Here is a 27,967-nt window from a genome sequence, read left to right as displayed (position 1 = left end):
GCCAGAGCAGGGCAGGGCACTCCTGGTCACGTGACCGCGCCGACGCTGACGTGGCCTCCGGGGGACGCCCAACGTGTCCCTCGCCGCGCCCCGTCCGCCGTCCGGTCCCCGCGGGCCCGATCTCAAGATGGCGGCGCCCAGCAGAAGGAGGAACGGCGGCGACGGTGCGAGCTTGTGGGCTGCGCTGCTCCTGGCGGCCGTGGCGCTGAGGCCAGCAGAAGCGGTGTCCGAGCCCACGACGGTGGCGTTTGACGTGCGGCCCGGCGGCGTCGTGCACACCTTCTCCCAGAGCGTGGGCCCTGGGGTAAATGCCGCCGCTGCGCCGGAGGCTTGAGCCAAGTGCCCGCGGGGACGGGTTCTGGGGAGGGGCTGCTGCCTGAGGAGAAGGCGCGGACTTCGGGGGTGCGGCCTCAGTATGAGTGCGGACTCGGGGCACAGTCGCCGGGTTCTGCCCGCAGTCCCTGTCCCCCCTCCCATGCCCAGACCCAGGCCCCAGACCCAGGCGAGCTCCCAGCCCTTGCAGGCGGGGCGGCCCCGGGTGGGGAGAGGGGAGCTGGAGCCTGACGGGTGCGCGGCTCCGGGTCGCGCGGAAGGTCGGTCCCCTTGCAGCTGTGACTGGGAAGTGGACAGACGCTGCTCTTCCTGCCATTGCACAAGGTCTCCCATCTTGCATGTCACTGAAGGGTGAGGCCAGGCCCTCCTTTCCTGGGGCCGCAGGCCGACGTCTAGCCCAGCCCTGTCCCCAGCTTGTTGGAGAAGTCGCTGCCTCTTCATCCTCCTCCTCCACCTCTGCGAGAGTATCGATTGAGCTGTTTGTGGAGTGCTCGCCTGCAGCCTGGTACTGTGCCGGGTGCTCTCTGTGCCAGGCCTGTTTTGCAGAGGAAGGAACGGAGGCTCAGAGAGGTTTGCACCTGTCCGAGAGCCACAGCAGCGCAGATACGGGCCCCCAGGCGTTTCTGCTTCCAAAGCGGGCCTGCAGGTGTCCCAGAGCCCTAGCTCCTAAAGGGTGGGCGTTAGAGGGGGGCGGCCTCCTCCCCGGTCTGGTCTTTATTCCCAGGAAGCCACGTGGGTTCGTCCCGACCCAGACGCTCACTAGTCGGGAGGCAGGAAGGGGACTTCGGGGTTGTCAGTCAGTCACCCGGCGCCTTGCAGGGCTGGCTTCCGGGGACCCCGCCAGCGGAGTCTGCCTCTGCCTCCTTCCCCTTTAGTGTAGGTTTTCTCAGACATCCCAGGATCCTGCCCCTTCAGAACTGAGGATTACATCCGTTCCGTTCTGAGCCTTCCTTTCCGTTCCGTTTTCTAGGACAAATATACGTGTGTGTTCACCTATGCTTCGCAAGGAGGGACCAACGAGGTGAGTTGTACAAAACGCCAGGTTGTCATACGGAGATGCTCTCCCGGGACAATGGGGTTGTCACAGGTGGTTAACTTACACTCATCGAATTCTTCTCAACCCGTAAACGCGAGAGAGCTCACGTTAAGTAGTGGCGGCAGTTCCACTCGTAATTCCAGAGTGAACGGGTGTCGGGACAGCAGGAGGGACATGAGGTGGGAATCCGCCTCTCCCAAGAGGCTCTATTAGAGGCGTTGCATTTGTTTTCTGTGCTGACTACAAATCACCGTGAACTTAGCAGCTTAAAACAACACCCATTCATCATCCCTCTGTTCTGGAGGTCAGAAGTCCTGGTGGTCAGGGGGGTGCTTCGTAAGCTAAAATCAAGGCGTCAGGCAGCCTGGGCGTCCATCTTCCAGGCTCGATTTGTTGTCAGAATTCAGCCCCTTACAATGTAGGGCTGAGGGCCCCCTTTCCTTGCTGGCCATTTTCTCCACCTGATGGCAAAAGAGGAAGTGAAATAGATTCTAAGCACCAGCGGTCGCAACCTTTCGGACCTCAGGGACCACCAGTGGTCCGCGGATCAGGACCACCGGACCGGGACCACGGGTTGGTGACTACTGCTTTAGACGGTGAGAGCGGCCTCTGCTGGCAGCAAGGACACAAGGGCGTCAGTCCCACAATCACCAAGAACTGATCCTGCCACCACCAGCAGAGTTGGAAGAAGGCCCCAAACTCCAATGGGAATACGGTCTGGCCTTCACCTTCATTTTGCTTGTGGGGGCGCAAAGGAGCAGCCCCGCATACCCAGGCTTCCTTCCCCCCACGTACCTCATCCCCTCCCCTTCGGTAACCACCAGTTGGCTCTCTATATCTCCGGGTCTGTTTCTGGTTTGTTTTTTTATTCATTTGTTTTGTTTTTTTAGATTGCACATACAAGTGAAGCCATGTGGTGTTTGTCTTTCTCTTTCTCACTTATTTCACTTAGCGCAATTACACTCTAGGCCCATCCTGATTGTTGCGAGCGGGAAGATTTAATTCCTTTTTAGCGCTGAGTAATATTCCATAGTGTGTACATACCACATCCTCGTGAGGCAGCCTTGTGTGAGCACGCAGCCGCACGTTGCTAGTTCTGCACCTTCTCTGGGGGGGGCACCCCCACGTACACCGCACTGCCCCTCTCACTCCGCATGGGTCCTGTGTGGCTACCTCAACATTTTGCTAACTCCGAATCTTCATTGGGTGGGGAGGCCCCTGTGGGCACACAGCAGCACTTCACTACCTCTGTACTTGCTCTGTCCAGGGGAGCCCTTTGGCCGGTACCGCAATGTTTTGCGAGCTTTGCCCTTTCACCGGGGGAGGGGGCTCCAGGTGCACACACAGCCCAGTGGGACACCCTGTCATACCTGCTGGGCCAATCTCGGGGGGAGGGGCCCCTGGTATGCATGCTGTGGCACCCTCCTCTTCCTGCTGGGTCTGGCTGGAACTGGCTGAGACCCTGCTACAGCACCCTACAGTTTGGCCAGAGAACCTGGATGGAGAGGGGAAACATAAATAATGGCGCTCACTGGTTCCTCTGGTCTGGGCTTCTCAGCTCACAGAGAGCTTCTCAGCCTTCTCTGTGAGGTGCCTGTGTCTTGGTTGTGCAGAAGCTGTATAATTGGCTCACGGGAGGAAGTGCGCTAAGTATTTCAATTTCATGTGCTCTAGGAGGGGACGAGCTCTGTCCACCTACACCGCCATCTTGGACCTGCTTTTTGAATTACACACTTTAAAAGGGTGAATTGTACAGTATGTGTAAACTAGTAATTTGTTCCTACATGGGTGCTCCAGGCAAAAGGCATCTAGGTGACCATTTACTCCCATTTAATTAACATAAAAATGGCCTTGTTCCCATTAATGAAAAAGCTTTGATGTTAAATGGAGAGTACCAGTGATCTGAGTCCATTATTACTCTTGGGAGGGACTGTAAACCCATTTACTAACAAACTGAAAGTGCCTTAGGCAGCCTGGAACATAAGAGCGGGTTTGCCATTTCCTTTTGGCCAGATTTCCAGAGGCCATAAAAGTTAGAATACGCAGGTAGTGGGGTGTTTTGGAACCAGTTTAAATTTTTAATTTTTTTAAATATATACTTTTACTGATTTCAGAGAGGAAGGGAGAGGAAAAGAGAGAGATAGAAACATCAATGATAAGAGAGAATCATTGATCGGCTGCCTCTTGCACACCCCACACTGGGGATTGAGCCTGCAACCCAGGCATGTGCCCTGACTGGGAATCAAACCGTTACCTCCTGGTTCATAGATTGATGCTCAACCACTGAGCCACTCCGGCCCGGGCTAAAATTTTAATTTTTAAAGGGCTAATACATTCACATCATCCAAAAAGAAAAACATATAAAAAATTCACAGTGTCTTCTACTAGTCTAGTTCCTGCCCACATCCTACAGGTATCCACAATTATTAAAATTCTGTGTCTTTTCTGAGAACTTTATGCCTCTGCAAGCAGGCATGAATGTATTGTCTTTCCTTTTTTTATTTTATTTTTCTTAATATCCATTATTTTTTAGGGCGGGTTTAGGTTCACAGCAAAATTGAGCAGAAGGCGTAGAGATTTTGATGTATCTTCTTGCCCTTCCCCACATGCACAGGCTCCCCTATTGTCAGCATCCCCCACCAGCGTAGTGAGCCTACATTGACACATCATTGTCACCCCAAGTTCATAGTTGACGTGAGGGCTTACTCTTGCTGTGCATTTTGTGGGTTTGATCAGATGTACAAAGATGTGTATCCCAATTGCAGTATCATGTAGAGCAGTTTCACTGCCCCTGAGCAGAGTGGGGGCACCTGAAGCCAAGCTCCAGCGGGAGGTCCAGGAAAGGTTCACTCACTTGGCAGACTGGAAGCAGACGGGCAGCTCTCAGAGCAGCCTGCGCTCGCCAGGCTGTGTGCTCCGGACTGACCCATGTCTTTCTCCTCTCCCCAGAAGTGGCAGATGAGCCTGGGGACCAGCGAAGACCACCAGCACTTCACCTGCACCATCTGGAGGTGAGCTGTGGGCCTCAGCGGTGGGGTGTCCTGGGCAGTGAGTGGACTGCTGCTCTGGGCAGCAGGGAAAGAGAGGGGCAGACACTCCAATAGGGTCCTGCACCCCTACAGTGGCACACGGAGTGCCACAGAGAGAGGACTTCTTTATGCTTCTGCCAGCAGGCGTGAATGTACTCTTACCTTCTTTTTTGTTTTTGCTTTTTTGAGTAGACATTTTTTTTTAGAGCAGTTTTAGGTTCACGGCAAAATTGAGCAGAAAGCAGAGATTTTGATGTATCTTCTTGCCCCTCCCCACATGCACAGGCTCCCCCGTTGTCAGCATCCCCCACCAGAGTGGGACATTTGTGGGCAGGGACCGGAGAGCTCCCCAGGGAAGCGCACCGACACTGAGGCCAAGAGGAGGTTGTGGGGATTGAGGAACTGCAGTCCAGGCAGTAGCCACAGCACCAGAGAGAGGGGTCAGGCTCCCCAGATGCTCACCTGCCACTGTCACCCTCCGTCATACTCATGGTCATGGGCTCCGCCTCCCTGCCAGGGACTGATGTCTTGTTCACCCTTCTGGTTACCCCACTGCTGGTGCCCCCTTGAGGGGGTGGTAAGCTGGGGAAGGGATGGAGGAAAGGGAGTGCATGGCCCTGGGTGGGGAGGAGGGTGATGGGACTTCATGGAATCGTGTCCCTTCTGCCCTGGGCTCTTCTGCCTCATATGTGTCACCTTAAGCAGAGCCAGGCTCTCGAGCATTTGTTGTGTGCCCGACAGAAAGTCCAAGCTGTGTCTTCACCCTCAGTGGACCAGGGTCCACAGATCAACAAATTGGACACAGTGGGAGAGCAGGGACTCACCATTAATGAAAAGAAGTGACGCATTTTTTCTTTATTGAATTTATTGGGGTGACATTGGTTAATAAAATTGTATAAGTTTGAGGTATACAATAAGGACACGACACTTTTTAATGCATTTTTAAATGTTTTTATTGATTTTTAGAGAGAGGAAAGGAGAGGGTCAGATAGAAACATTGATGTCCAGTCAGCTGCCTCCTGTATGCCCCCTAATGGGGATCGAGCCTGCAACCCGGCCTGTGCCCTGACCAGGAATGGAACCAGGGACCTCTTGGCATATGGGTCAGTGCTCAACCACTGAGCAGCACTGGCCAGGCTTAATGCATTTTTTAAATCGTCACCTGATGATATGTTCTTTGATTTTTAGAGCGGGGAGAGAGAGAGGAACATTGATTATTTGCCTCCCATACGTGCCCCGATCGGGGATTGAACCTACAACCTTCTTTTGGTGTACAGGATGATGCTCCAACCAACTGAGCCACCCAGCCAGGGCGACACAGCACGTTTTAATCACACTTGCAGGTGTCACCCCACAGTCTCAGTGCTAAGCAAGCAGCAGGTACTTACTGAGTGCTATTGGGAAGATTCTTGTCTTTCTGCTGCATGGCCCAGGGGCCAGGCGCCCAGCATCCTCACAGGCCATACCCTGCCTGTGGCACATTTCCTGGCCTCAGAGAGAAGTATCACAAGGAAGGAGCCAGGGACCCCCTCATTACAGGGAAGGCTTGTTACAGGGTGCATTCTACCGTGTGCACATCACTGCCTCTCACAGGGTATGTGAGCTACCAGCCCTCGGGGGGCACAGACCCAGGCCATGCAGCCCCAAGGACTCACTGAGCCCGACACCTGCTCAGTGGGGCCACTTGCTCAGCCTTCAGATTTAGACATGGACTGACCTTCCATCCATGCAGAGGTTTTGAGAATCTGGGAGACTCTCTGGATGCCACCTCTTTATCCCTCCCACCTCCCCTCCCACCCCCTCCCTAACACCTTCTCCCTGGCTGCCTTCTCTATTCCCCACCCCATTACGTCTGCTTTTCACACAATGGCCGGTTGGAGCTCTTCGTACTGCAGACATCATCACCCCCTTGTTGGCACCTGTCCTCTCTTTTCTTGTGTGTTAATCCTCACCCAGTATTTTTCTATTGATTTTTAGAGAGAGGGGAGAGAGAGAGAGAGACATCGATGTCAGAGATCACATCAATCAGTTGCCTCCCACACATGCCCTGACCAGGGCCAGGGATCGGGCCTGCAACTGAGGTATGTGCCCTTGACCGGAATCGAACCCGGAACCCTTCAGTCCGCGGGCTGACACTCTATCCACTGAGCAAAACCTGCTAGGGCACCAGTCCTCCTCCCTTGGCTCCTCCCTGTGCTCTGGCCATACTGACCTCATGTTTATTAAATGCCCCACTTGCACCCTCTGAGGGCCCTTTGCAGCAACCATTTCCTCTGCCTGGGCCAGCCCTCCCCCTGCTTCCTAGTTCACTCCTATATTTCTCACCCTCCAGGATGTTGCTGTGGCCCCCATGCAATACCTGGATATTGTTGGCAGTCGATAGAAAGTATTTGGTGAAAGAGCATGAGGGTCCCTGCCCTAGAACAGCTTGCCTTCAGAAGGGGAAAGAGGCTTGTCAATAAACCAGCCAGAAGAATGTTCTGGAAAAGGAAAGGGAATGATGTTGAGGGGCCCCATCCAGACTTCCCAGTCAGCAGTGCTTGGAAACCCGCGACCCTGGGCTGATCCCTCGCCCGACCTTTCTCTGCAGGCCCCAGGGCAAGTCCTACCTGTACTTCACACAGTTCAAGGCAGAGGTGCGGGGTGCGGAGATCGAGTACGGCATGGCCTATGTGAGTATCAGCTGTGCCCTCGGGGTGGGTGCTGAGGTGTCCCCTGGGGAGACAGGCAAGATGAGGAGGTGACATAACTTGGAAGACTGTGGGACACTGCCGACCCCAGTTTGGAGGCGCAGGGAAAGGCGGTGGTGGTGCCCAAAGCGGGACCTGCTGACCTCCAGAGACAGCAGGAAGTGGACACCCCGGCGTCACCCTCCTACTGCCTGCCATCTCCTGCTGGGGCCCCCATTGGAAAAGCCAGCCGGAAGCTAGAGGGCAGGGTTGCCTGGATGCTCAGCTCTGGGACACGAAGAGGGACCGCAAGGGTGGCAGTGGCCCTGAGGCAGGCGTGGCTCACGGTGTGTGTGGGGTGTCACATCCTTGGCCCCAGAGACCTGTGGTTCAGGGCCTGGGCAGTGCCTGACCCCACAGCCCTTTCCAGAGGCCGCCACACTGCAGAGCCTGCCATGTTCCCACCACCCTCACCAGTTCAGGGTCAGCCAAGAGCAGAACCAGCAGGAGACAGGCAGCCAGGTAGAGGGTGTTTGCCAGGAAGTGGCTTCTGCCACAGGGACTGACCAAGCCGCTCTGGAGTCCAGAGGCCAGGGAGGCCGGAGGCAGGGCTGGGTGTGGTTTCTCAAGGGAAGCCTCCGCTCTGCTCCGAAGATTGTGCCCAATGATTGAGTCAGGGCCACCCAGGGCATCAGAACCCTCTCAGGATGGGCTTTTGTCGCACGCGCAGAACACTTCACAGCAGCACCTAGCGCAGTCAGTGCACAGCTGCAGACATGGCTGCTCAAGGTGACACATCAGACACACACCTTTGCACTAATGACTCTCCAGGGTCCCTTTAAAACTCTATTTTAGCTCATTTGAGAGCACAATTCTAATTTTTAAAAATTACATTCAAGAGACTGCTGTGTTTGTCCCATTTCCATAAATTAAGGAAAAATTGAATTAAATACCTTCTTACTAGGATTTGCAGTGAAGGCACGAAGCTTGAAGCCAGTTGACAATCTCTTAAGTAGATTAGCCAGCCACTTCTCCCGGATTCTCTGTGTGCTCAGAAAAGTGTCACCCGGCTCTTCAGTAAAAGCACGAGGTTTTAGTCTGTGCCCCTTGGGAAAGCAAACCAAATCGTGTTCTTTCCTGATTAGGAAAGTTTCCACTTTTTCCCTTTCAGTCTAAAGCTGCGTTTGAAAGAGAGAGTGACGTTCCCCTGAAAAATGAGGAATTTGAAGTGACCAAAACAGCAGGTGTGTAAGGGTGGATTGTGGACATGGAACCCAGATCCTGGGGGAGGTGGGGGAGAGGTGACAACAGAGGGCCCTCAGGGCCAGGCGGGGAGGGACGACAGTTGCAGGGCACATCCGGACTGCAGGCCAGGCATCCGTAACTGTTCCTGTAAAGGGCCCCACCGTAAACATTTTCAGTTTTGTGGGACCGATGGCCTCTGTTGCAACTGCTCAACCTGCCCCCATCGGGCAAAGGGCAACCACGTGTCAGTGAATGGATGTGGCTACGTTTTAACAAAACTTTAATACTTTATGAGCTTGGAAATGTGAATGTCACGTCACTTTCCCGTGTCACAAAATACCATTTTCTTTAGATTTTTGTTAAAATGCCCTTAGCTCAAGAGTGGCGGGCCACACTGTGCCAATCCCTGACTGATGGCTCGTGGTCCATGGGAGAGCTGTGACCTCCACACGGCCTGGCTGTCCTGGGCTCTCTGACCAGGAAAAGCTTCAAGATTGGGACTCCAGCCCTGGCTGGTGTTCTCAATGGTTAGAGTGTTAGCCCGCACACCAAAGGGTCACAGGTTTGATTCCTGATCAAGGGCAAGTACCTGGGTTGCAGGTTGCATCCTCGGCCCCGGTTGAGGCATATGCAGGAGGCAACCAATCGATGTTTCTCTGTCTTCCCGCGCGCCTCTCTCTCTCTCTCTCTCTCTCTCTGTCTCTCTCTCTCTCTCTCTCGGATTAACAACAACAACAAAAAAGATTGGGACCTCCTGACCTCCTGAAAGCCACCCACCCCAGTCCTCTGAGCCATGTTTAGCCACAAAGGGCAGATGCTGAACAGAAAGAGGTGGGGAGCTCTGAAGTTGGGGCTTGGCGTTCCAGAGCAAGGGTGGACCAATGAGTAGTTAGGATAATGGACATGGGAGCTAGCTGGGGAGGGGTGGGGGGGATGCCCTGAGGGTCCTGGGTTTCAGGGGAAAGATGAGGTGAAGGAACCCATGTGGCTATGGATGTCATTAGGCATGAAACCCTGGGAAGAAGATGGCATGGCAGTGCTTTAGGGAGGAGGAGCCTGAGTCTAGATGGAGCCCCGCTTGCAGGCCCTTGAGGACGTGGGGACCATTCAGAGTAGAGGCCAAAGACAGAGGATGTTAGGTTTCGGGCAGACCCTGAGCCCTAGGGCACACAGAATTGCACAGGGAATCAGGGTCTGGCTAGGTGTGGCAGATGGCGTTTGCAGATTCCCTGGCCCTGCTGTAAAAGCATCATGTGGTCCTAGAACAAGTTTGCCAGCGTGAGCAGGAGGTGATACAGCCTGGCCCCACCCCACTCATTTTCAGTGCGGCCAAATGACCATAATTTCCCCACCTTGAACTTTCCTGTGGACTCCCACTGCCCTCAGGAAAGGCCCACCAACCTCTTCATGTTTTTTCTGTCTCTCACCCATAAGACTTTCCGGGCTGGGGTTCTTTCCACATGCAGTTAGCTTTGGGGACTGTTCCCCTGCTCTGCCAGTCCCCACCGGGCCCTACCCTGGCCCAAGAGCGTGTGGGCGGTCTCAAGGGCCCTACCATGCATTTCTTGTTTTGCAGTGTCCCACAGGCCCGGGGCGTTCAAGGCTGAGCTGTCGAAGCTGGTGATCGTGGCCAAGGCGTCACGCAGTGAGCTGTGACCAGCAGCCCCCTTGAGGGCGGCTTCCTCTCATCTCTACTGAAAGGGCGGTGCCCTGTGAGATCGGGCACATTTTTGGCTTTCTAGGGGGCACTGTTGGTTTTCTGCCTGGCTGATGTTGCCCTCCTCAGACGGGTTCCAGGGTGGCTGAGGCCCTGGGACAGAGTCCAGGGGACCAGGAGGTTGAGTGGTGCTGTGCCCCCCCTCCCAGTTCCCCATCTCCCCAGCACCACCGCCACACACCCCCTGCCCCCGCTCTTTTGAACACAGAGTGTGGGTCTGCGCCCACTGCCGCTTGTCGTACCAGGAGAGGCATCAGCACAGGTGGGGGCCGCAGCTTCCTAAAGCCAGCAGTCTCCCTTGGGATCAGGCCAGACTCCGATGCTGATGCCCCGGGGAAGACTAGTCCTGCTGCCCTCTGACCTCAGGTTGACTGTTTTCTTACAACTTCCCCAGGAGACCACCTTCCAGACTAACTGGAAAGAAGTGAAATGTCCTTTTGTATTTAAATAAATAAGAGTTTAAAAGGAACTGCATGGACTGGGTGTCTGGTGCTGGTGCCCGCCTGGCAGGGCGTGAGGGGCAAGGGCCCAGGTGTGACAACAGTAGGAAGCTGGCTGCCCTCACTCCCCTTCTCTGTTGGAAACAGGTGGGCTGTGTCCCCCAAGACACGGAGTTTGAGGCACAGCGTTTCTCTAGGTACAAAAGCAGCGAGATCTGAGGGAGGCGGCCGTGAGCCTGCTCCTCGGCCCGGGCACTGCAACTCCCTGAACACGCCCGGCAGCCCCGCCACGTCCCGCAGGTCACACAGGGGGCCTGGTAGGGGGTGAGCACTCCAGGGCTGACCTGCTCTTTTGACCCAGCTGTTGGCTTTGCTTAGTTTTCTAAAGCCAGGTTGTAGTAGGGTGACTTAAAAAAAAATCTGCCCTAGCTGGCTTGGCTCAGTGGATAGAGCGTCAGCCTGCGGACTGAAGGGTCCCAGGTTCGATTCCAGCCAAGGGCACATGCCTGGGTTGCGGGCTCCATCCCCAGTGGGGGGTGTGCAGGAGGCAGCCGATCAATGATTCTCTGTCATCATTGATGTTTCTGTCTCTCTCTCCTCTGTTCCTCTCTGAAATCAATAAAGAAATTTTTTTTTTAAAATATATTTTATTGATTTTTTACAGAGAGGAAGGGAGAGAGATAGAGAGTTAGAAACATCGATGAGAGAGAAACATCGATCAGCTGCCTCCTGCACATTTCCCACTGGGGAAGTGCCCGCAACCCAGGTACATGCCCCTGACCGGAATCAAACCTGGGACCCTTCAGTCCACAGGCTGACGCTCTATCCACTGAGCCAAACTGGTTTCGGCAAGAAATTTTTTAAAAAAAAAAACACAGGCAAACAAAAATAAATGAAACCCAAATCAGAGGTGCCTGGTCTCCCAGCTCTGGGGGGCTGGGAGCCTGACCTGAGCCTAACTTCTGTGTCTTCACGAGCAAACAAGAGGAAAAGAAACCGTGTGGCTGTGAATCGGGTCCCTCCTCATTGGAATCACCCTGTGGGACCAACGGAGGCCTCTCTACCTTCCACTCCCCTGTGCCGACCTGAGGCCCGGACACTGCTGTGCCCACTTGCCAGGGCAGCAGTGGGCTGGGAGCATGGGGGTCCTGTCCGAGGTCTCACCTGGAGGAAGCAGAGCGAGGCTCCCTCTGTCCACACCCCCAGCAGGCCCTGCAGCCGGACGGTGTCAGGTCGGGGCCATGAGCACGAAGAGTAACTGTTCTCAGAACCACCATCGAAGAGGCGTGCCACAGAACTCAGGAATTAGTTTATGTGCCATGAGATGAAAAAGGTTAAAAATCACTGCACTAGGGGGAATCAACAGATTAGATGAAGCAGAGGATCAAGTCAGCGATTTGGAAGACAAGATAGTGGAAAATACCCAATTAGGACAGCAAAAAGAGAAAAAAATTTAAATGAAGGTAGTTTGCCCTAGCTGGTTTGGCTCAGTGGATAGAGCATCAGCCTGCAGAATGACGGGGCACATGCCCGGGTTGTGGACTTGATCCCTGGAAGGGGGCATATAGGAGGCAGCCAATCAATGATTCTCTCTTATCATTGATGTTTCTCTCTGCTTCTCCCCTCCTCTCTGAAATCAATAAAAATATTTTTTTAAATAATTTTTTTAAAAATGAAGGTAGTTTAGCCGAAACCGGTTTGGCTCAGTGGATAGAGCGTCGGCCTGCGGACTGAAAGGTCCCAGGTTCGATTCCGGTCAAGGGCATGTGCCAGGGTTGCGGGCACATCCCCAGTGGGAGATGTGCAGGAGGCAGCTGATCAATGTTTCTAACTCTCTATCTCCCTTCCTCTCTGTAAAAAATCAATAAAATATATTTATAAAATAATTAAATAAAAAATGAAGGTAGTTTAAGGGACCTCTGGGACAACCTCAGGCATACCAACATTCCATCATAAGGGTACCAGAAGAAGAAAGAGCAGGGGATAGAAAACCTATTTGAGCCTTAGCCAGTTTGGCTCAGTGATAGAGCATCGGTCTGCTGACCGACGGGTCCCAGGTTCTATTCCAGTCAAGGGCATGTACCTGCGTTGCAGGCTTGATCCCTGGCCCTGGTCAGGGCATGTGAGGGAGACAACCAATTGATGTGTGTCTCTCTCTCTTGCATTGATGTTTTTGTCTCTCCCTCTCCTTTCCACTCTCTAGAAATCAATGGAAAAATATCCTCCGGTGAGGATTTAAAAAGGAAAAGAAAACCTATTTGCCAAAACCGGTTTGGCTCAGTGGATAGAGCGTCGGCTTGCGGACTGAGGGGTCCTGGGTTCGATTCCGGTCAGGGGCATGTGCCTGGGTTGCGGGCACATCCCCAGTGGGAGATGTGCAGGAGGCGGCTGATCGATGTTTCTCTCTCATCGATGTTTCTGGCTCTCTGTCTCTCTCCCTTCCTTTCTGTAAAAAATCAATAAAATATTTAAAAAAAAAGAAAAGAAAAGAAAACCTATTTGAAGAAGTAATGACGGAAAACTTCCCTACCCTGGCAAAGGAAGCAGACATACAATGCCAGGCAGTGCTGAGTCTCAAAGAGGCCACACCAAGACACACAATAACTAAAATGCCAAAGGTTGAAGACAATCCTAAAGGCAGGTAGTTACCTAAAGGGAGCTCCCACAAAACTCAGCTGAGCCCAACTGGTATGGCTCTTGAGTGTCGACCTACGAACCAGCAAGTCTTGGTTCGAGTCCAGTCAGGGTGCATGTCCAGGTTTCAGGTTCCATCCCCAATAGGGGATGTGCAGGAGGCAGCCGATCGATAATTCTCTTATCGTTGATGTTTCCCTCTCCCTTCCTCCCTGAAATCAATAAAAAACATACGTGTTGTTTTTTTTAAAACTACAATGAGATCTCATCTCACACCTGTCAGAATGTCTATCATCAATAAATCAACAAACAACAAGTGTTGACCAGGATGTGGAGAAAGGAAACCCTCATGCACTGTTGATGGAGTTGAAAATTGGTGCAACCACTACTATGGAAAACAGTATGGAGTTTCCTCAAAAGATTAAAAAGAGAGCAGTCATACCAGCTAGCAATTGCACTTCTGGGTATTTATCCAAAGAAAACAAAAACACTAATTCAAAAAGATAATATGCTGCCTGGCCAGCGTGGCTCACTGGTTGAGCATTGACCTATGAACCAGGAGGTCACAGTTGATTCCCAGTCAGGGCACGTACCTGGGTTGCTGGCACAATCCCCAGTGTGGGGTGTGCAGGAGGCAGCCAACCAATGATTCTCTTTCATCACTGATGTTTCTCTCCTCCCTTCCTCTCTGAAATAAAATAAATAATAAAAAATAATAATATACTTCTCTATGCTCACTGAAGCATTATTTACAGTTGCCAAGATATGAAAGCAGCCTAAGAGCCGATCAATAGACAAATGGATAGAGGTGTGATGGACATACACAATGGAAAAAGAATGAAATCTTACTATTTACAACAACATGGATGGACCTAGAGGGAATTACGCTAAGTCAGACAAATACCATATGATTTCACTTACATGTGGAATATAAAAAACAAAATGACCTGGTTGCTGTGGTTTGGTTGAGCATCATCCCTTGCACTGAAAGGTTTCCTGTTCGATTCCCAGTCAGGGCATATATCCAGGTTGAGGGAGGCAACCAGTCGATGTTTCTGTCTCATCCATGTTTCTCTCTTTCCCTCTCCCTTTCTCTCTCTAAATAAATAAATAAATAAATACATACATAAAAATAAAAAACAAAATGAACAAACTCATAGATACAGAGAACAAACTGAAGGCTGCCAGATGGGAGGAGATGGGAGGCCAGGTATAAAAGGTGAAGGGATTAAGAAATACAAATTGCCAGTTATAGTAATCACAGGGGTATAAAATACAGCCTAGGGAATCCTATATAATAAAAGGGCACTATGCAAATAGACCAAATGGCAGAACAACCGAACAACCAATCAGTATTATTAGTAATATGCTGATATGCTAAGGCTGCTCAACCGCTCGCTATGACGTGCACTGACCACCAGGGGGCAGATGCTCCAACCGGTAGGTTAGCTTGCTGCTGGGGTCTGTTCAATCCGGACTGAGTGAGACGGGCCGCATGCCCTGGAGCCCTCCTGCAGTCCCTCCCCGGCCTGATCGTGCATCGGTGGGGTCCCTCAGCCTGGCCTGCAATCTCTTGCAATCCGGGACCCCTCAGGGATGTCGGAGAGCCTGTTTCAGCCCGATCCCACAGGCCACTCCCCTCAGGAGGGCACCAGACGCAGTTCTCATGGTGAGTGCTGCTGCGGCAGTGCGAGCCTCTCCTGATTGGGACTGATTGGGCGTGAGCCTGCAGCCGGCACAGTGAGGCCAGGATGAGCGGGAGCGACAGGCAGGAGCTGCAGGCGGTGTCGGACTGCGGGTTTTGGCCTGATCCCTGCAGCCACCCAGAGGGACCCCACCCGTGCACGAATTCATGCACCGGGCCTCTAGTATAGTCATAATATTGTAATAACTGTGTGTGGTGCCAGGTGAGTACTAGACTTATCAGAGCGATCACTCTATAAGTTATATACATGTCTAACCGCTATGCAGTACACCTGAAACTAATAATATTGTATGTCAACTGGAATCGAAAAAATATTTTTTAAAGATTTTTTTCCCCTTCCAATCCTCACCTGAGGACATGCCTATTGATTCGGAAGAAAGGAGGGAGGGAGGGAGGGACATAAATGTGAGAAACATCGATCAGTTGCCTCCCGTATGCTCCCCAACCAGGGACCAAACCCACAACCTAGGCATGTGCCCTGACCCAGAATTGAACCCACAACCCTTCAGTGCATGGGACGATGCCCCAACTAACTGAGCCACACCAGCCAGGAAGGGCTCAAGAAAAACTGTTTTTTAAAAGGCAAAAACCGCCGAACCGGTTTGGCTCAGTGGATAGAGCGTCGGCCTGCGGACTCAAGGGTCCCGGGTTCGATTCCGGTCAAGGGCATGTACCGTGGTTGCGGGCACGTCCCCACTGGGGGGCGTGCAGGAGGCAGCTGATCGATCTCTCTCATCGATGTTTCTGACTTTCTATCCCTCTCCCTTCTTCTCTGTAAAAAATCAATAAAAAAAAAAAAAAAAAAAAAAAAAAAGGCAAAAACCCCAAGAAAGGAGAAAACTCAGCACCAAGCAATTCAAGTCAGTTTCACAGAATGTCAGTGGAAGACATGTGCTTTTATTTAAATTGTTCTGTAGTGCTCTTTGGTTTTTCAAAATTAAATCCCAAACTTATAAAGAGTCAAGAGGCAGAACAGCCCATCCAGGAACAAGTACAAGCATTATGCACACTGATAAATTCAGTCAGCAGGGCTGAGGGCGAAGAATTTCGTCTGGGGCTTCTCAGGCTGCTCAAAATGCGCGTTTGCTCTTGCATATGAAGCTCTGTCTCTTGACTGGAGAGGTAAGTGGGAAAGTTGGCCTGGGAGCGGTGACGTAGGAGGTAGGAACGGCCGGCTCTCCGATGAAAGGCTTTGGCTTCTTCAAGGAAGCAGAGACCAAACCACAGAAAGGCTGACCTGAATCTGGGGGCATAATCTTATCAGCCAGCACAGCAGGCCAGGGAGAGGCAATAGGGAGAGGTGGAGACTGTGGCAAAGCAGAGAGAGGCAACCTCTATGCAGCTTCACCAGCAGGCAATGCAGGCTTAGCCGGGGTTTAGAGGGAAACTCCAAATCTGGATTGGCACGTGCAGTTCCCCAGTTTTAAATGTTGTCAACAGATTCCAGATGGCTCAAACGCAGGCTGGGGGCAAGCAAACCCATCTTCTCACCAATGAGGCCTGCAGGCTTCCCGTCTGCAACCTTTGCCCTGAAGGAACTAGGCCCAGTTCTGTGAAACAGTCACAGGAGGCCATTCCCCATCTCCCTCGGGCACCCAGAATAGCCTTCCTGACCTGTAGCCGTTTTGCAATCTATGCCCCCTGCTGACAAAATGTGCAAATGCACTCCCACACCCCACATATCTGTCCGTGCCCCGAGCTGAGAATCACTGCATCTTTTGGGTGTCCCCAAAGCCAAGATTTGTGAGCTTTGCTTTCTGAGGTCTGAAAAACATTTGTTAGTGTGTTTGCTTTTCAAACATGAAATGATCATTGGAAAATGTGCCTGCATCTCAGATGTCTTTTTCCTTGTGCCCGGTATGGAGAATGCACTGTCCCCTCCCCCGTGGGAGTCAGAGCTGGGATCCCAAGCAAATTGAGGTGTCCTCACCCATCCACCGGCACCCTGCAGCCCCCTTCATGGCTCCCTGTGCTCACTCCTGGGCTGGGCGGCTGAAAGGAGAGGCTTGTTTCCTCTCAGTCATGGAGGCCAGAAGTCTCAGGTCCAGGTTTCCGCCAGGCGGTCCCACGCCTCTCTCCCAGGGCTGGGGCTGCTGCCACCCTGGGTGTTCCTTGTTTTGTAGCACTTCCCTCCAATGTCTGCTCCACCTTCACATGGCATTCTCCTCTCGTTCAAATTTCTCCCTTTTAGAAGTGTCCCGGTCACACTGGGTTAGGGCCCACTGTGCGCTCGTGATCTGATCTTAACCCATTATGTCAGCAGCGACCCTGTTTTCCAAATGTGGGTCACACTCGGAAGTCTGAGGGTTAGAACTTCCACAAAGCGGGGGACACTGCTCACCCCATTACTTTCTCCCAGTTCAGTGTGACTCCTTTCTGAAGGAATTAGAAAGCCCAGGTTACAACATGAAGTGGGCAGCACCAGCTGTCAGATGGCATCCAGTGAGTTGAGGGGTGCCATCGGTTATCACGGTTCAGGACAGGTGGGCCTGAGCAGAGAGCGGTCTCGAGGTGCGTGGGGAGGCCACTGGCCTCGCAGGCTGTGCCAGTTTCCACGCTGAATTCCTCTCTCCAGAGAGACTAGGTGGGAGAGGTGACAAAGGTCCATACAACTGCTGCTTTAAACCGTTTAGCAACCTCTGAAAGGGGGCAGGTCATCTGTCTGGGAGTTTGGCTAGAATCAGACTGGGGATCAGAGGTCATAAACTATAAACCCACAGATCCCCAGGCCCAGCAGGATGGGGTCAGATGCTGTCCTCGTCCAGCATCCTGGTGAGCCCCTCACAGATCCGGCGCAGGTGGGAGACGTAGGGCTCGGCCGGCCCGTAGAGCATGGCCAGGAAGTCGCAGTTGGCAAAGTGGCCGAAGACGTGGTTGATGCGGCCGTGGGACTTGGCGGTCAGGTGCGGGCCCACGGCCTGGTGCAGCAGATCGCGGCACTCGAGGAGGGCGGTGGCCAGCACACGCCGGTCGAAGGTGAAGTCCACCTGGTGGAAGCTGACGGCCGTCATGGCCAGGCGGCGCGCCCTCTGGCGGAAGCGCTGCAGGAGCACCAGCTCCTCCCCGCCCAGCTGGCCGCTGCGGAGCAGGACGCCCAGCTTCACCGCCACCTTGATGAGGTTCTTGAGCACCTTCTGGGCCTCCTTGCGGCTGCGCGTGAACTCCTTGGTGGCGCGGTACAGCTCGTCCAGCACTTCGCTGCTCGTGTCGTCGATGAACACGGCCACGGTCGCCTTGGACGCCACCTTGCTCAGGAGCTTCTTCTGGGCCTGCAGGGCCAGGCTCTTGGTGCTGAAGGTGTCCATTAGCCCTGCCGGGGAAAGAGGCCCAGCATCAGTTCCCCCGGCCCCGGGCCTTGCCCCTTTCCTGGTGGCTCCTATACAGCCCGCAATGCCCTGCCCCTCAGCACGGCCTCGCCCCCTTGTCGCCTCATCCCTCCGCTCAGCCTGGATACCACCTCCCCCAGAAAGCGATCCCCGAACAGTCAAACCCAGGGGAGGCACCTCCTCTGGGCCACACACGCCCCAGGCTCCCCCATCTCTGCTCTGCTCCCCCGGGCTTTGCTCCCCCTGGTCTGCCCTGCCCCAGGCCACAGTGGGGGCAAAGGGCTTGATTCCTTACCCGCTGTGTCCTTGGAGATTCCAGAAACATCTGCCGAGTGAGTAAGAGGAACCCGAGACCCACCCCCAGCCCCAGGCCCTGGTCAGAATCCACCCCCACCCTGGCCCCAGGCTGGCCAGACCAGGAATGTGCTGTGGGCTCCCACTCACACCCAAGGGCTCCTACAAAGCCCGTCTTTGTGGGAGCTCAGACCCCGGGAGAAGGCCAACCCCTGGCCGCCCTCGCAGAGGTTAGGGCGGGCACAGGGATTCCTGGAGCAGCCTTCCCTGCCCCCCACACCAGTCACCAGACCTCGGGGCTACACAGGCCGGGGCCAAAGCTAGGGTACCACTGACTCAGCACCGTGTGGCAGGCCCTGGCCGGCAGATGTGCCCATTTTGTCATTCCACCGGGTAGTGGGCAGGGTGCCCATTCTGCAAAAGCAAGCACCGAGGCCGAGCCACTGCCCAAGGCCACACAGGAACACCGTGCCCCCCCCCCCCCCCACCGCGCTGCTGCTCGTCAGCCCCTCCACGTTCCCAGCTGACACCGCACGTCACCCCCAGTCCTGGGGGGTTGGGAGCTGTCCCCCATGACAAAATCAGCCCTCAAGAGACATAACTGCCCTGTGCCTCGGTTTCCCCATTTATAAAGATAAGAACTAACTCTGCCCTGGAGCAGAAGCTTGTGACCAGCCCCAATGCCCACCCGCTGTGCCCGTCCCCTGGGCAAGAGGCTGGACCCCGAAGCCATCCAGCAACCTGGATGAGAAGGCCTCTGTGACAGCGGCGGCATCAGACTGGCCACTGGGCACAAGTACCTACCCCTCCCAGATGCCCTCCCACCAGTTTCTCTAGAACATTCTATCCCATTCCCTTTACTCGTTCTATACACTCCTACTCATCCTTCAAGTCTCAGCATCACCGTCACCCACTCCTGGAAGCCTTCCCAGAGGTCCCAGGCTGGGCCAGGGGCCCCTTGGCTCCCACGACACCCTGAGCATCCTCCATTGTGGCCCCGAGACCGTGGTTCCATGTCCGCCTCGCTGACCCAATGGCACGTGCAGGGGTGGATCACAGCGCGTCTCCAGTGGCCAGCCCAGGGCCTGGTACATAGAGGTGGCCGTGTTTGTGGAATGAATCAGAGAAAGGATGCCTGCAAACATTGGAATGAGAGAGCACTCCCAAGGCCTGGGTCTAATCTCCCCAGTTTACAGATGGACAAACTGAGGTTCAGAGAGGAACTTTCTCTGAGTCCAGGGATGAGGCCCAGGCTCTGGACCCCAAGGGCCCTGGAGCCCAGTTCCTTCTGCCTATTTTGGTTGCTGTGTGAGCCCAGGCAGGGCCTCTCTGGCCTTGACCTTCCCATCTGTAGGTCCTGAGGTGAGGCGTGCTGGTTCTAGAGGAGAGTTGGGCCTATTTGCAGTCTTTAGAAAGGACCTGGGCCCCCGCAGCACCCCCTCCCCAAGCCAGAAAGAAAAGGGGTGGGAGTGGAGGCAGCTGCAGCCTCCCTCCCCAGCCTCCACACTTCTAGCCCCTCCAGCCAGTCCCCAGATCCGCCACACCTGGGCCAGCCCAGCTGCAGGCCCACCCCTCCTCCCGGACTCATTGTTCTGCCAGAAACACTGCAAACAACGGGGGGGGGGGGGGGGGGGGGGGGCAGCAGGTCATGGATGAAAATAAACCCTGGCCTTCCTTCCTGCCTGCTGTGCTCACACAGGTCGGAGGGAGAACAAGCCAGGAGATGGCCAGCTGAGCCACGCCAGCCCTTCTGAGTCAGGGTCTTTCCAGGAACGGCCCCGAGGTTCGGGGGCCACCAAATGCCAGAACCCCACTGTCATTACAAGCCAGAAAAGCCCACTAACGTCTTAGAGGCTGTGCCAGAATATTCATTCAGCTGCTCAATGAGCATTTATGGAGCACCAACTGTGTGCCAGGCACTGGGAAGACACCGATGACAAAAAGAGATCTGGTCCCTGCTCTGCTGGGGATCCCAACCCTCTAGACCCCAGGCCAATTCCTTCTTACAAAATCCTTTGGGCGCTCCCGTTCTCCCCTGAAACGGACTCCGCAGCACTATCAGCTACCTCTGCCCACCCGTTTAAAAGTAAAATGAGCAGATGGTGAAACAGGCACCATCTGCGGGGACCAAGGGCATGGCGTCTGGGGCGCTTCCTGTTCTGTTCAATCTGGGCGGTACGCAGAGTCAGATGCACAATCTGGGGACTGGCTGGAGGGGCTAGAAGTGTGGAGGCTGGGGAGGGAGGCTGCAGCTGCCTCCACTCCCACCCCTTTTCTTTCTGGCTTGGGGAGGGGGTGCTGCGGGGGCCCAGGTCCTTTCTAAACGTCTCTGAGTCAGATGCACTAAAAACCAGCCAGCGAAGTGTACACTTTAAAAGATGAACTTTATGGTCTGTGAATTATGTTTAAATAAAGAGTATCTAACATTTCTCCAAAGAAGATATACAAATGGCCAATAAGCAGCTGAAAAGGTGGTCCACATCCTTGGCCACTATGATCTATCACTTCACGCCCACCAGGACGGCTCTTAGAAAAAAGACAATATCACCCTGGACGGTGGCTCAGTGGTTAGATCACTGACCCAAACACCAGAGGGTCACAGGTTCAATTTCCAGTCAAGGGGATGTGTCCAGGTTGCAGGTTCGATACCCAGCCCCCCGTCAGGGCATGTGCAGGAGGCAACCAATCGGTGTTTCTCTCTCACATCTCTCACACACCACTCTTTCTCACTCTCACACTCTCTCCTTCCTTCCTTCTTTCCTTCCTCCTCACTTCCTCCTACCTCCCTACCTGCCTTCTACTCTCTCTAACAATCAATGGAAAAGCGTGGCTCAGTGGTTGAACGTTGACCTATGAACTAGGAGGTCGTGGTTCAATTCCCGGCCATGGCACATGTCCTGGTTGCGAGCTCTGTCCCCAGTGGGGGACGTGCAGGAGGCAGCCGATCAATGATTCTCTCTCATTATTGATGTTTCTCTCTCTCTCTCTCTCCCTCTTTCCCTTCTTCTCTGAAACCAATAAAAATATATATTTTTAAAAATCAAAGGAAAAATATCCTTGGTGAGGATTAACAACGAAAGGCAGTATCAGGTGCTGGTGAGGCTGTGGAGAAACGAACCCTCACACGCACGGAAGGTATGAAAAATGGAAAACGGTGCAGCTGCTGGGAAAACAGTTCTGGCAGTTCCTCAAGCACAGAGTTACTGCATGACCCAGCAACTCCACTCACAACGTCTGCTCCCCCAAATGAAAACGCACGTCCACACCAAAACTCACACACACATGCTCAGAGCAGCACAAGTCATGTGGCCCAAAAGTGAACCCCCAGTGACCGTCAGCAAATGAGTAAACAAAATGTGAGCCGCACACGGGAATATTACTCGGCCGTGAAAAGGACTGAAGCTACAGCGGGTGGGCCTTGAACACATGGTGCTCAGTGAGAGAGGCCAGACCCAAAAGGCCACACAGCGTGTGATTCCGTTTATGTGAAATGCCCAGGACAGGCACACCCTCAGGGACAGGAAGCGGGTGCCAGGGGCTGGAGGCGGGGGGCGGGGGGTGAGGACTGACTGCTGATGGAGACAGGGCTTCTTTCAGGGGTGGTGGAATGTTCTGGAATTTGAATACTTTAAAATGGTGAGTTTATATCTCATCAAGCGGAGCACTTACTATTAAGTGTGTGTACCTATATCTTTAAGCCCCTCACTATTTATATATATATATATATATATAATTTTTTTTTTAAATATATTTTATTGATTTTTTACAGAGAGGAAGGGAGAGAGATAGAGAGTTAGGAACATCGATCAGCTGCCTCCTGCACACTCCCTACTGGGGATGTGCCCGCAACCCAGGTACATGCCCTTGACCGGAATCGAACCTGGGACCCCTCAGTCTGCAGGCCGACGCTCTATCCACTGAGCCAAACCGGTTAGGGCCTATTTATATTTTATAGCTCGTTTTTTACAATGCTAAATGAATTTAAAAGTAGGATCTGGCCCAAACTGTAATACAAACAGAAAGTAAGATAATGCCACAAGAGTTGTAAAACACTTTCACATTGACAGGCACTCAGTAGGTCCTCGGGACGTGTCTGTTTGTTTTTTAATTGATTTTAGAGAAAGAGAAAAAGGAAGAGAGAAATCTGTTGTTCTACTTATTTATGCATTATTCTTTTTAATATATATTTCATTGGTTTTTCACAGAGAGGAAGGGAGAGGGATAGAGAGCTAGAAATATCGATGAGAGAGAAACATCAATCACCTGCCTCCTGCACACTCCCCACTCGAGATGTGCCCGTAACCAAGGTACATGCCCTTGACTGGAATCAAACCCGGGACCCTCCAGTCCGCAGGCCAACGCTCCATCCACTGAGCCAAACCGGTCAGGGCTATTTATGCATTATTGATTGATTCCTGTATGTGCCCTGCTGGGGATCAAACCCGAAACCTTGGCATATTGGGATGACTTTCTAATCAACTGAGCTACCTGGCCAGGGTGAGACATGTTTGATTAAAAAGAATTTCCCTCCTTAAAAGCTCAAGCTCACTGCACTCAAGGATGGAGCAAATCTATCAGAGGTTTGCCCATATGGTGAACATCCTATATAATAAAAGGCGAATATGCAAATAGACCCAACGGCGGAACAACCGGTTGCTACGATGCACACTGACCACCAGGGGACAGATGCTCAACGCAGGAGCTGGCCCCTGGTGGTCAGTGCGCTCCCACAGGGGGAGTGCCGCCCAGGCAGAAGCCCTGAGCTGGACTCACGGCTGGCGAGTGCAGCGGTGGTGGCGGAAACCTCTCCTGCCTCCGCGGCAGTGCTAAAGATGTCCACCTGAGGTGTCCTGGATTGCAAGAGGGCACAGACTGGGCTGAGGGACCCCACCCTCCCCTAGTGCACGAATGTCGAGCACCGGGCCTCTAGTCCTATATATTAAAAGCCTAATATGCTAAGTGTCCGACTGTTTGTTCAACTGGTTGCTATGACGCTCACTGACCACCAGGGAGCAGACAGTCCGACCAGTAGGTTAGCTTGGTGTTGGGGTCCAGTCAATTGGGACTGGGTGAGACAGACTGGACATGCCCTGGAGCCCTCCTGCGGTCCCTCCCCAGCCCCGATCGTGCACCAGTGGGGTCCCTAGGCCTGGCCTGCACCCTCTTGCAATCCGGGACCCCTCGGGGGATGTTGGAGAGTCACAGGCCAGGCCAAGGGACCCCACCAATGCACAAATCCATGCACCAGGCCTCTAGTATAGTTATAAATGCCTCCCAAAAGAGTTTCATCTCCCTTCAATTTACCCAGGAATATTCACTGAATATTAAAATGGTGCAAAAAAACCACCCCCACGTATCAGCTTATGTTCTCGGCAGGACATTAGGAAGTGGAGGCCGAGGGCTGCCCTGAGCGTGGCTGGACACCTAGTGTCCCTGGTCCCTGCCCCCAAACACTAGAACATCCTGCCATTATCAGAAGCAAAAAAAAAAAAAGAGTTTTCCAAATTTCCAAAATGGCCCCCTAAGAGAGGTCGCCCACACTGGGAGGAGGGCCAGAAATCATTGCACATGGAAATAAACAGGATAATTTCAGGGCCATGGGGGCAGCGGGGGAAGTGACAGGAACAGGCAGGTGACATGGGCTGGGGTTGTCGGGAAGGCCTTTCTGAGGTGGCGCCCCTGGAGCTGGGACTGAAAGGACAAGGTCTGGGGGACGGTTGAGCCAGGCAGAGCGAGCGGCCTGTACACCGGTCCTGGGGCGGGACCTGTCCGGCTGTTAGAGGAACACAAGGCCACAGGCCCATTCACAACCCCTCACAGGCCACAGTGGCTCCAGACAAGCCCCTGCCCCTAGGGACAGCTTTCCCGTCTGTGAAATGGGTGTCCAGGCACCGAGCGGCTCTGTTGACTCCTGCCCTGCCCCCCACATGCTTCCCCCAAACACTGGAGCCTGGTCCAGGCTTCGGACTTTTGCTCTCTGCCAACCCCGTTTCAGGTTTGGACGCCGACCTTTGTCCCCGTTCCCATGTTGGACACTCCAACTCCCACTATTCCTGGGAGTCACCCCCCACCGCCCTCCTCTTCTACCCCAGGCAACCACAGACCCACTTCCTGTCTCTGGATCTGCTGTCCTGGACATTCCACATAAACGGATCGCACGCTGTGCGGCCCTCTGGGTCTGGCTGCTCTCACTGAGCATCATGCGCGCAAGGTCCATGCACCTTGCAGTGACAGTCGGTGAGTGCTCCACTCCTTCTCGTGGCTACCTAACACCCCATACCTTATTTCTAATACAACGTCATTAACCCCAAGTTCAGAGTCTGTCATTTTTAGTAAATGGCAAAATTCCTGGAAATACAGCAAGGGGCTCTCGTGAGCCGGGGTGAGACTGCTCCGGGGTGCCACTGGCCCACGGGCAGCCTGCCCCGCCCCATGAATTCTTCATGCCCCACACAAAGGGTGTCAATAATTGATGCACACCAGCCACTCCTTCTCTCCTCTCTGTCCCGGCTGCAATGGCCAAGGATGGCCTCAGGGGGCCCCCCGCCTCTGCCCACTGTGGCCACAGACCTTGTTCCCACACAACATCAGGTTCCCTCTACAGGAGTCCTTTATCAACCATCGCTCACACTGCTTGGTCAGTGCTCACTTTAAATATGGCCAAAGGGAAAGGGGAGTCTGCCCGTCTGAGGTTGGGGAGACACCAGTGGTTATCAAACTTGGTTTCCTAGAGCCCTTGGGGGCCACCCCAAGGACAAGCAGGGTCTGGCCACCTGCCGGGCTGCAGTGAAAGCCAGGACACTTTCAACTGTGGTCAGATTTCTACCGAAGGAAGGGTCTGGGGGCCAAACAGGAAAGTTGGAAGACCACTGCCAAACCCATGCAAGGAAGCACAGGACCGGCCGGGGCTAAGTGGATGCTTCAGGGTCACAGGGCAGGAAAGTGGGTGCAGCTCCTAAATGAGTTCTGGCTTTACCCCATTCTCACCCACCCCTGGCCTCATCCCTGGTCCCCTGGCCCCATGCTGCCCTCCCTGAAGCAGCCACCAGAGGGCGCCAGTAAACACCTAAGGGGGGCCCCAGCCGCCGCAGCCTCCTCCCCCTCCTCCCCCTCCTCCTCCTCCTCCTCCCCCTCCTCCTCCTCCTCCTCCTCCCCCTCCCCCCCCCCCCCCCCCCCCCCCAGCTCACTCTGCCCCAACAGGCTTCCTCCCTGTTACTCCACACACCATGCAAGGACCTGCCCTAGGGCCATTGCTGGGTCTGTACCCTCTGCCTGGAATGCCCATCCCCCCAGGTCTCCAGTAGCTGTTTCTTCCTTGTCTTTCAGGGCTTAGATCAAATGCCGCCTCCTCAGGAGGCCCCCTCCGAACCCCCATTTAAACCAACTTCCCCATCCATCTGACTCCCCATTATCTTCATGCAGTTACAACTAAGTGTAACGCTTTTTCTGGCTGAAAGTACATGTCTTCCAACCCTGAAGCTTGGCTCACAGTAGGTGCTCAGAATCTGTTTGTTGAATGAATACACGACCTCTCAGAGGGTCATAGAGATCTCATTCCTGGGCCCCGCTGTTCAGCCTGGAAAACTGAGACCCAGAGACAGAATTATCCCAAGGTTCCATGGTAGCACAGCAGCAGCCTCTCTGGAGGGGGGCTCCCCCAGGTGGATGCTCCCAACCACCACCACCGCACTGGAGGACAAGGCCTTAGACGATCTCAAGGACTCAGCCTGTGGTCCCCCCATGGAAGCTCAGGAGGGCGGGATTCCGGGGGAGGTCGTCTCAGGGAGGGGTGTAGGGGCATCCCAAAGAAGGTGTGTATGCTGTGGCGCTGGGCCTCGTCCTGCCAGCTCTTGGCTCCCAGCGCTCGGTGGATCACACCTGGGGCTGAACCCAGACCAGCATGAGTTATTAGTCAGCATCTGCCTCTCAGTGTGGCTGTTTCCATGCCAACAGCTGGTTTTTCCTGGGCACCGTCTTGTGGCCACGATTGACAGACAGAGACGCTGAGGCCTCCTTCATCCACCTCCTTAGACCACCACGCAGCCAAAAGGCCCCTCACCTGCCGGGGCCTCAGAGGAGGAAATGGAGGCTCTGGGCCCCCGACACGCCCAGGGCTACACGGCAGGAGGCGACACCATGGGGCCTCAAATCTGCACCTGCCTAATGTCTTCTCTTAGGGACCCCCTGCCTGCGCCCCATCAGAATGGGATTCAAGACCCCCACAGGCCTGGACACTCACCCACCGCCGACCGCCGTTGTCCCAGGGCACGGAGCCTGCCAAGTGCGAGAAGCACAGCCCAGGTGTCTGTGTGGCCCGGGCTGCAGCTCTTTGTTATGGTTTCCATAGGTACCGAGTCCCTGGGCCGGCCCTCCTCCACTCCTCCCAGGTGCCCAGCCCATCTAGGCAACTTGTTATGTTTTAAAATTGACATTGTGGGCCCGGCATGGTGGCCGGGGAAACAGCGTGTACATAGGCCCTGAGGCAAGACGATGCCTGGGTGTGAATGTGGAGGCTGTGTGCCTGGACAGCTAGGGAGAGGGAAAGTGGGAGGATGTGAGGGCCAGGAGAAATGCCTCTCTATTCCATTTTGGAGGGGGAAACTGAGGCCCAGAGAAGGGAAGGGAAGTGCCTGAGGACATGGAGACTCACATTCCTGCATTTAATCCTGGAGGCAGCACTCAGCGCCAGGAGTCACGTTCCTGCCATTATACAGACAGGAAGCTGAGCCTGGGAGCACCAAGTCATCTGTGAGTGGCAGAGTGGGAAGCAGGTTTGTCAGATCCCAAGATCCGAACTCCCCAACCACTTGCACAACTGCTCTCGCCCATCTGCAGCCCTTCAGGGCCTTCACCGCCTCCAGCTGGGCTCAGACTCCTCGGGAGGTAACCCTGGAGACCTGTGTACACCTGGGGCTGCCCTGCTCCCGGAGGGGCCCCAGGATAGAGGAGGCCGTGAAGCCGGCAGATCTGGGTCAGCTCACCTGCCAGTTACCTCAGCGGGTGACCGTCCCAGTTCACAGCTGGCAAAACTGAGGCCAAGGCTTCAGGCCACGGGGAAGCTCCTAGGGGCGGGTGTGGGCCTGGGCCTGGCTCTCCAGCAGCCTGGAATCTGGCCCCAGCACCTGGCGCCAGGTGGAAGGAGTAGAGTCCATCAGAGTCCCCATGGCAGGTGGGGGGGCTCTCTATGCCCGTGGGGACAGTTCAGACCCACTGTGCCTTCCCCTAACCCTGCAGCAGAAGAGGGTCCGAGACCAAGGGAGAGGGAGAGGGAGACCCAGGCAGGAGGAGTACAGGCGGACGGGGCAGCGGGCTTTGCAGGGGCACGACGTGGCGGGAGAGACGGAGGGCGGCCAGGCAGCCCCGGGAATGCGCCCGGCATCGCGCTCTCACCTGCTCTTCGGGGCCCGTCGTGGATCCGACAGCCGGGATCCGGTCCCGCCGCCTCCGAGGGCCGAAGCGCCCGCCGCGGAACTCGCGCTGGTTAACCCAGCGGGTGGGGCGGGAAGCTCTAGCCCTCGGGTCGCCGGGCCCCTCGCCGG

General features: G+C 54.4%; 2 protein-coding genes across 12 annotated transcripts; one reads left to right on the top strand and one right to left on the bottom strand.

Moving 5' to 3' along the window:
* The first annotated feature begins 47 nt into the window (after positions 1-47).
* On the top strand, positions 48-10,498 carry MYDGF (myeloid derived growth factor). 7 transcript variants are annotated; one of them, XM_036313225.1, is made up of 6 exons: positions 52-304; positions 1,304-1,354; positions 4,319-4,380; positions 5,676-5,778; positions 6,989-7,070; positions 9,889-10,498. In XM_036313225.1, the coding sequence occupies exons 1-6, from the start codon at positions 128-130 to the stop codon at positions 9,966-9,968; spliced, it is 555 nt and encodes a 184-aa protein (XP_036169118.1). In that variant the 5' UTR covers positions 52-127; the 3' UTR covers positions 9,969-10,498. The 7 variants fall into 7 exon arrangements, with proteins under 7 accessions (XP_036169116.1, XP_036169117.1, XP_036169115.1 ...); XM_036313227.1 differs by lacking the exon at positions 9,889-10,498 and adding an exon at positions 8,239-8,311 and having other exon boundaries at positions 53-304; XM_036313226.1 differs by lacking the exon at positions 5,676-5,778 and adding an exon at positions 8,239-8,311 and having other exon boundaries at positions 69-304.
* On the bottom strand, positions 5,596-27,967 carry TNFAIP8L1 (TNF alpha induced protein 8 like 1). Of its 5 annotated transcripts, none has more exons than XR_004968224.1 (3): positions 27,819-27,967; positions 6,758-7,113; positions 5,596-6,361 (listed from the first exon to the last, which is right to left on the bottom strand). XR_004968224.1 is itself a non-coding variant. In XM_036313219.1 (2 exons), exon 2 carries the CDS (start codon positions 18,111-18,113, stop codon positions 17,553-17,555), a length of 561 nt encoding a protein of 186 aa, XP_036169112.1. In that variant the 5' UTR covers positions 18,114-18,118; positions 27,819-27,954; the 3' UTR covers positions 15,684-17,552. The 5 variants fall into 5 exon arrangements, 3 of the variants coding, with proteins under 3 accessions (XP_036169112.1, XP_036169111.1, XP_036169113.1); XR_004968223.1 differs by lacking the exon at positions 27,819-27,967 and adding an exon at positions 8,021-8,995; XM_036313219.1 differs by lacking the exons at positions 5,596-6,361; positions 6,758-7,113 and adding an exon at positions 15,684-18,118 and having other exon boundaries at positions 27,819-27,954.

This window comes from Myotis myotis, unplaced genomic scaffold (assembly GCF_014108235.1).
Source record: "Myotis myotis isolate mMyoMyo1 unplaced genomic scaffold, mMyoMyo1.p scaffold_m19_p_6, whole genome shotgun sequence".
NCBI lineage: Eukaryota > Metazoa > Chordata > Mammalia > Chiroptera > Vespertilionidae > Myotis > Myotis myotis.
Note: the sequence above shows the minus strand (reverse complement) of the source record. Positions and strands in the feature narration are given on the sequence as shown.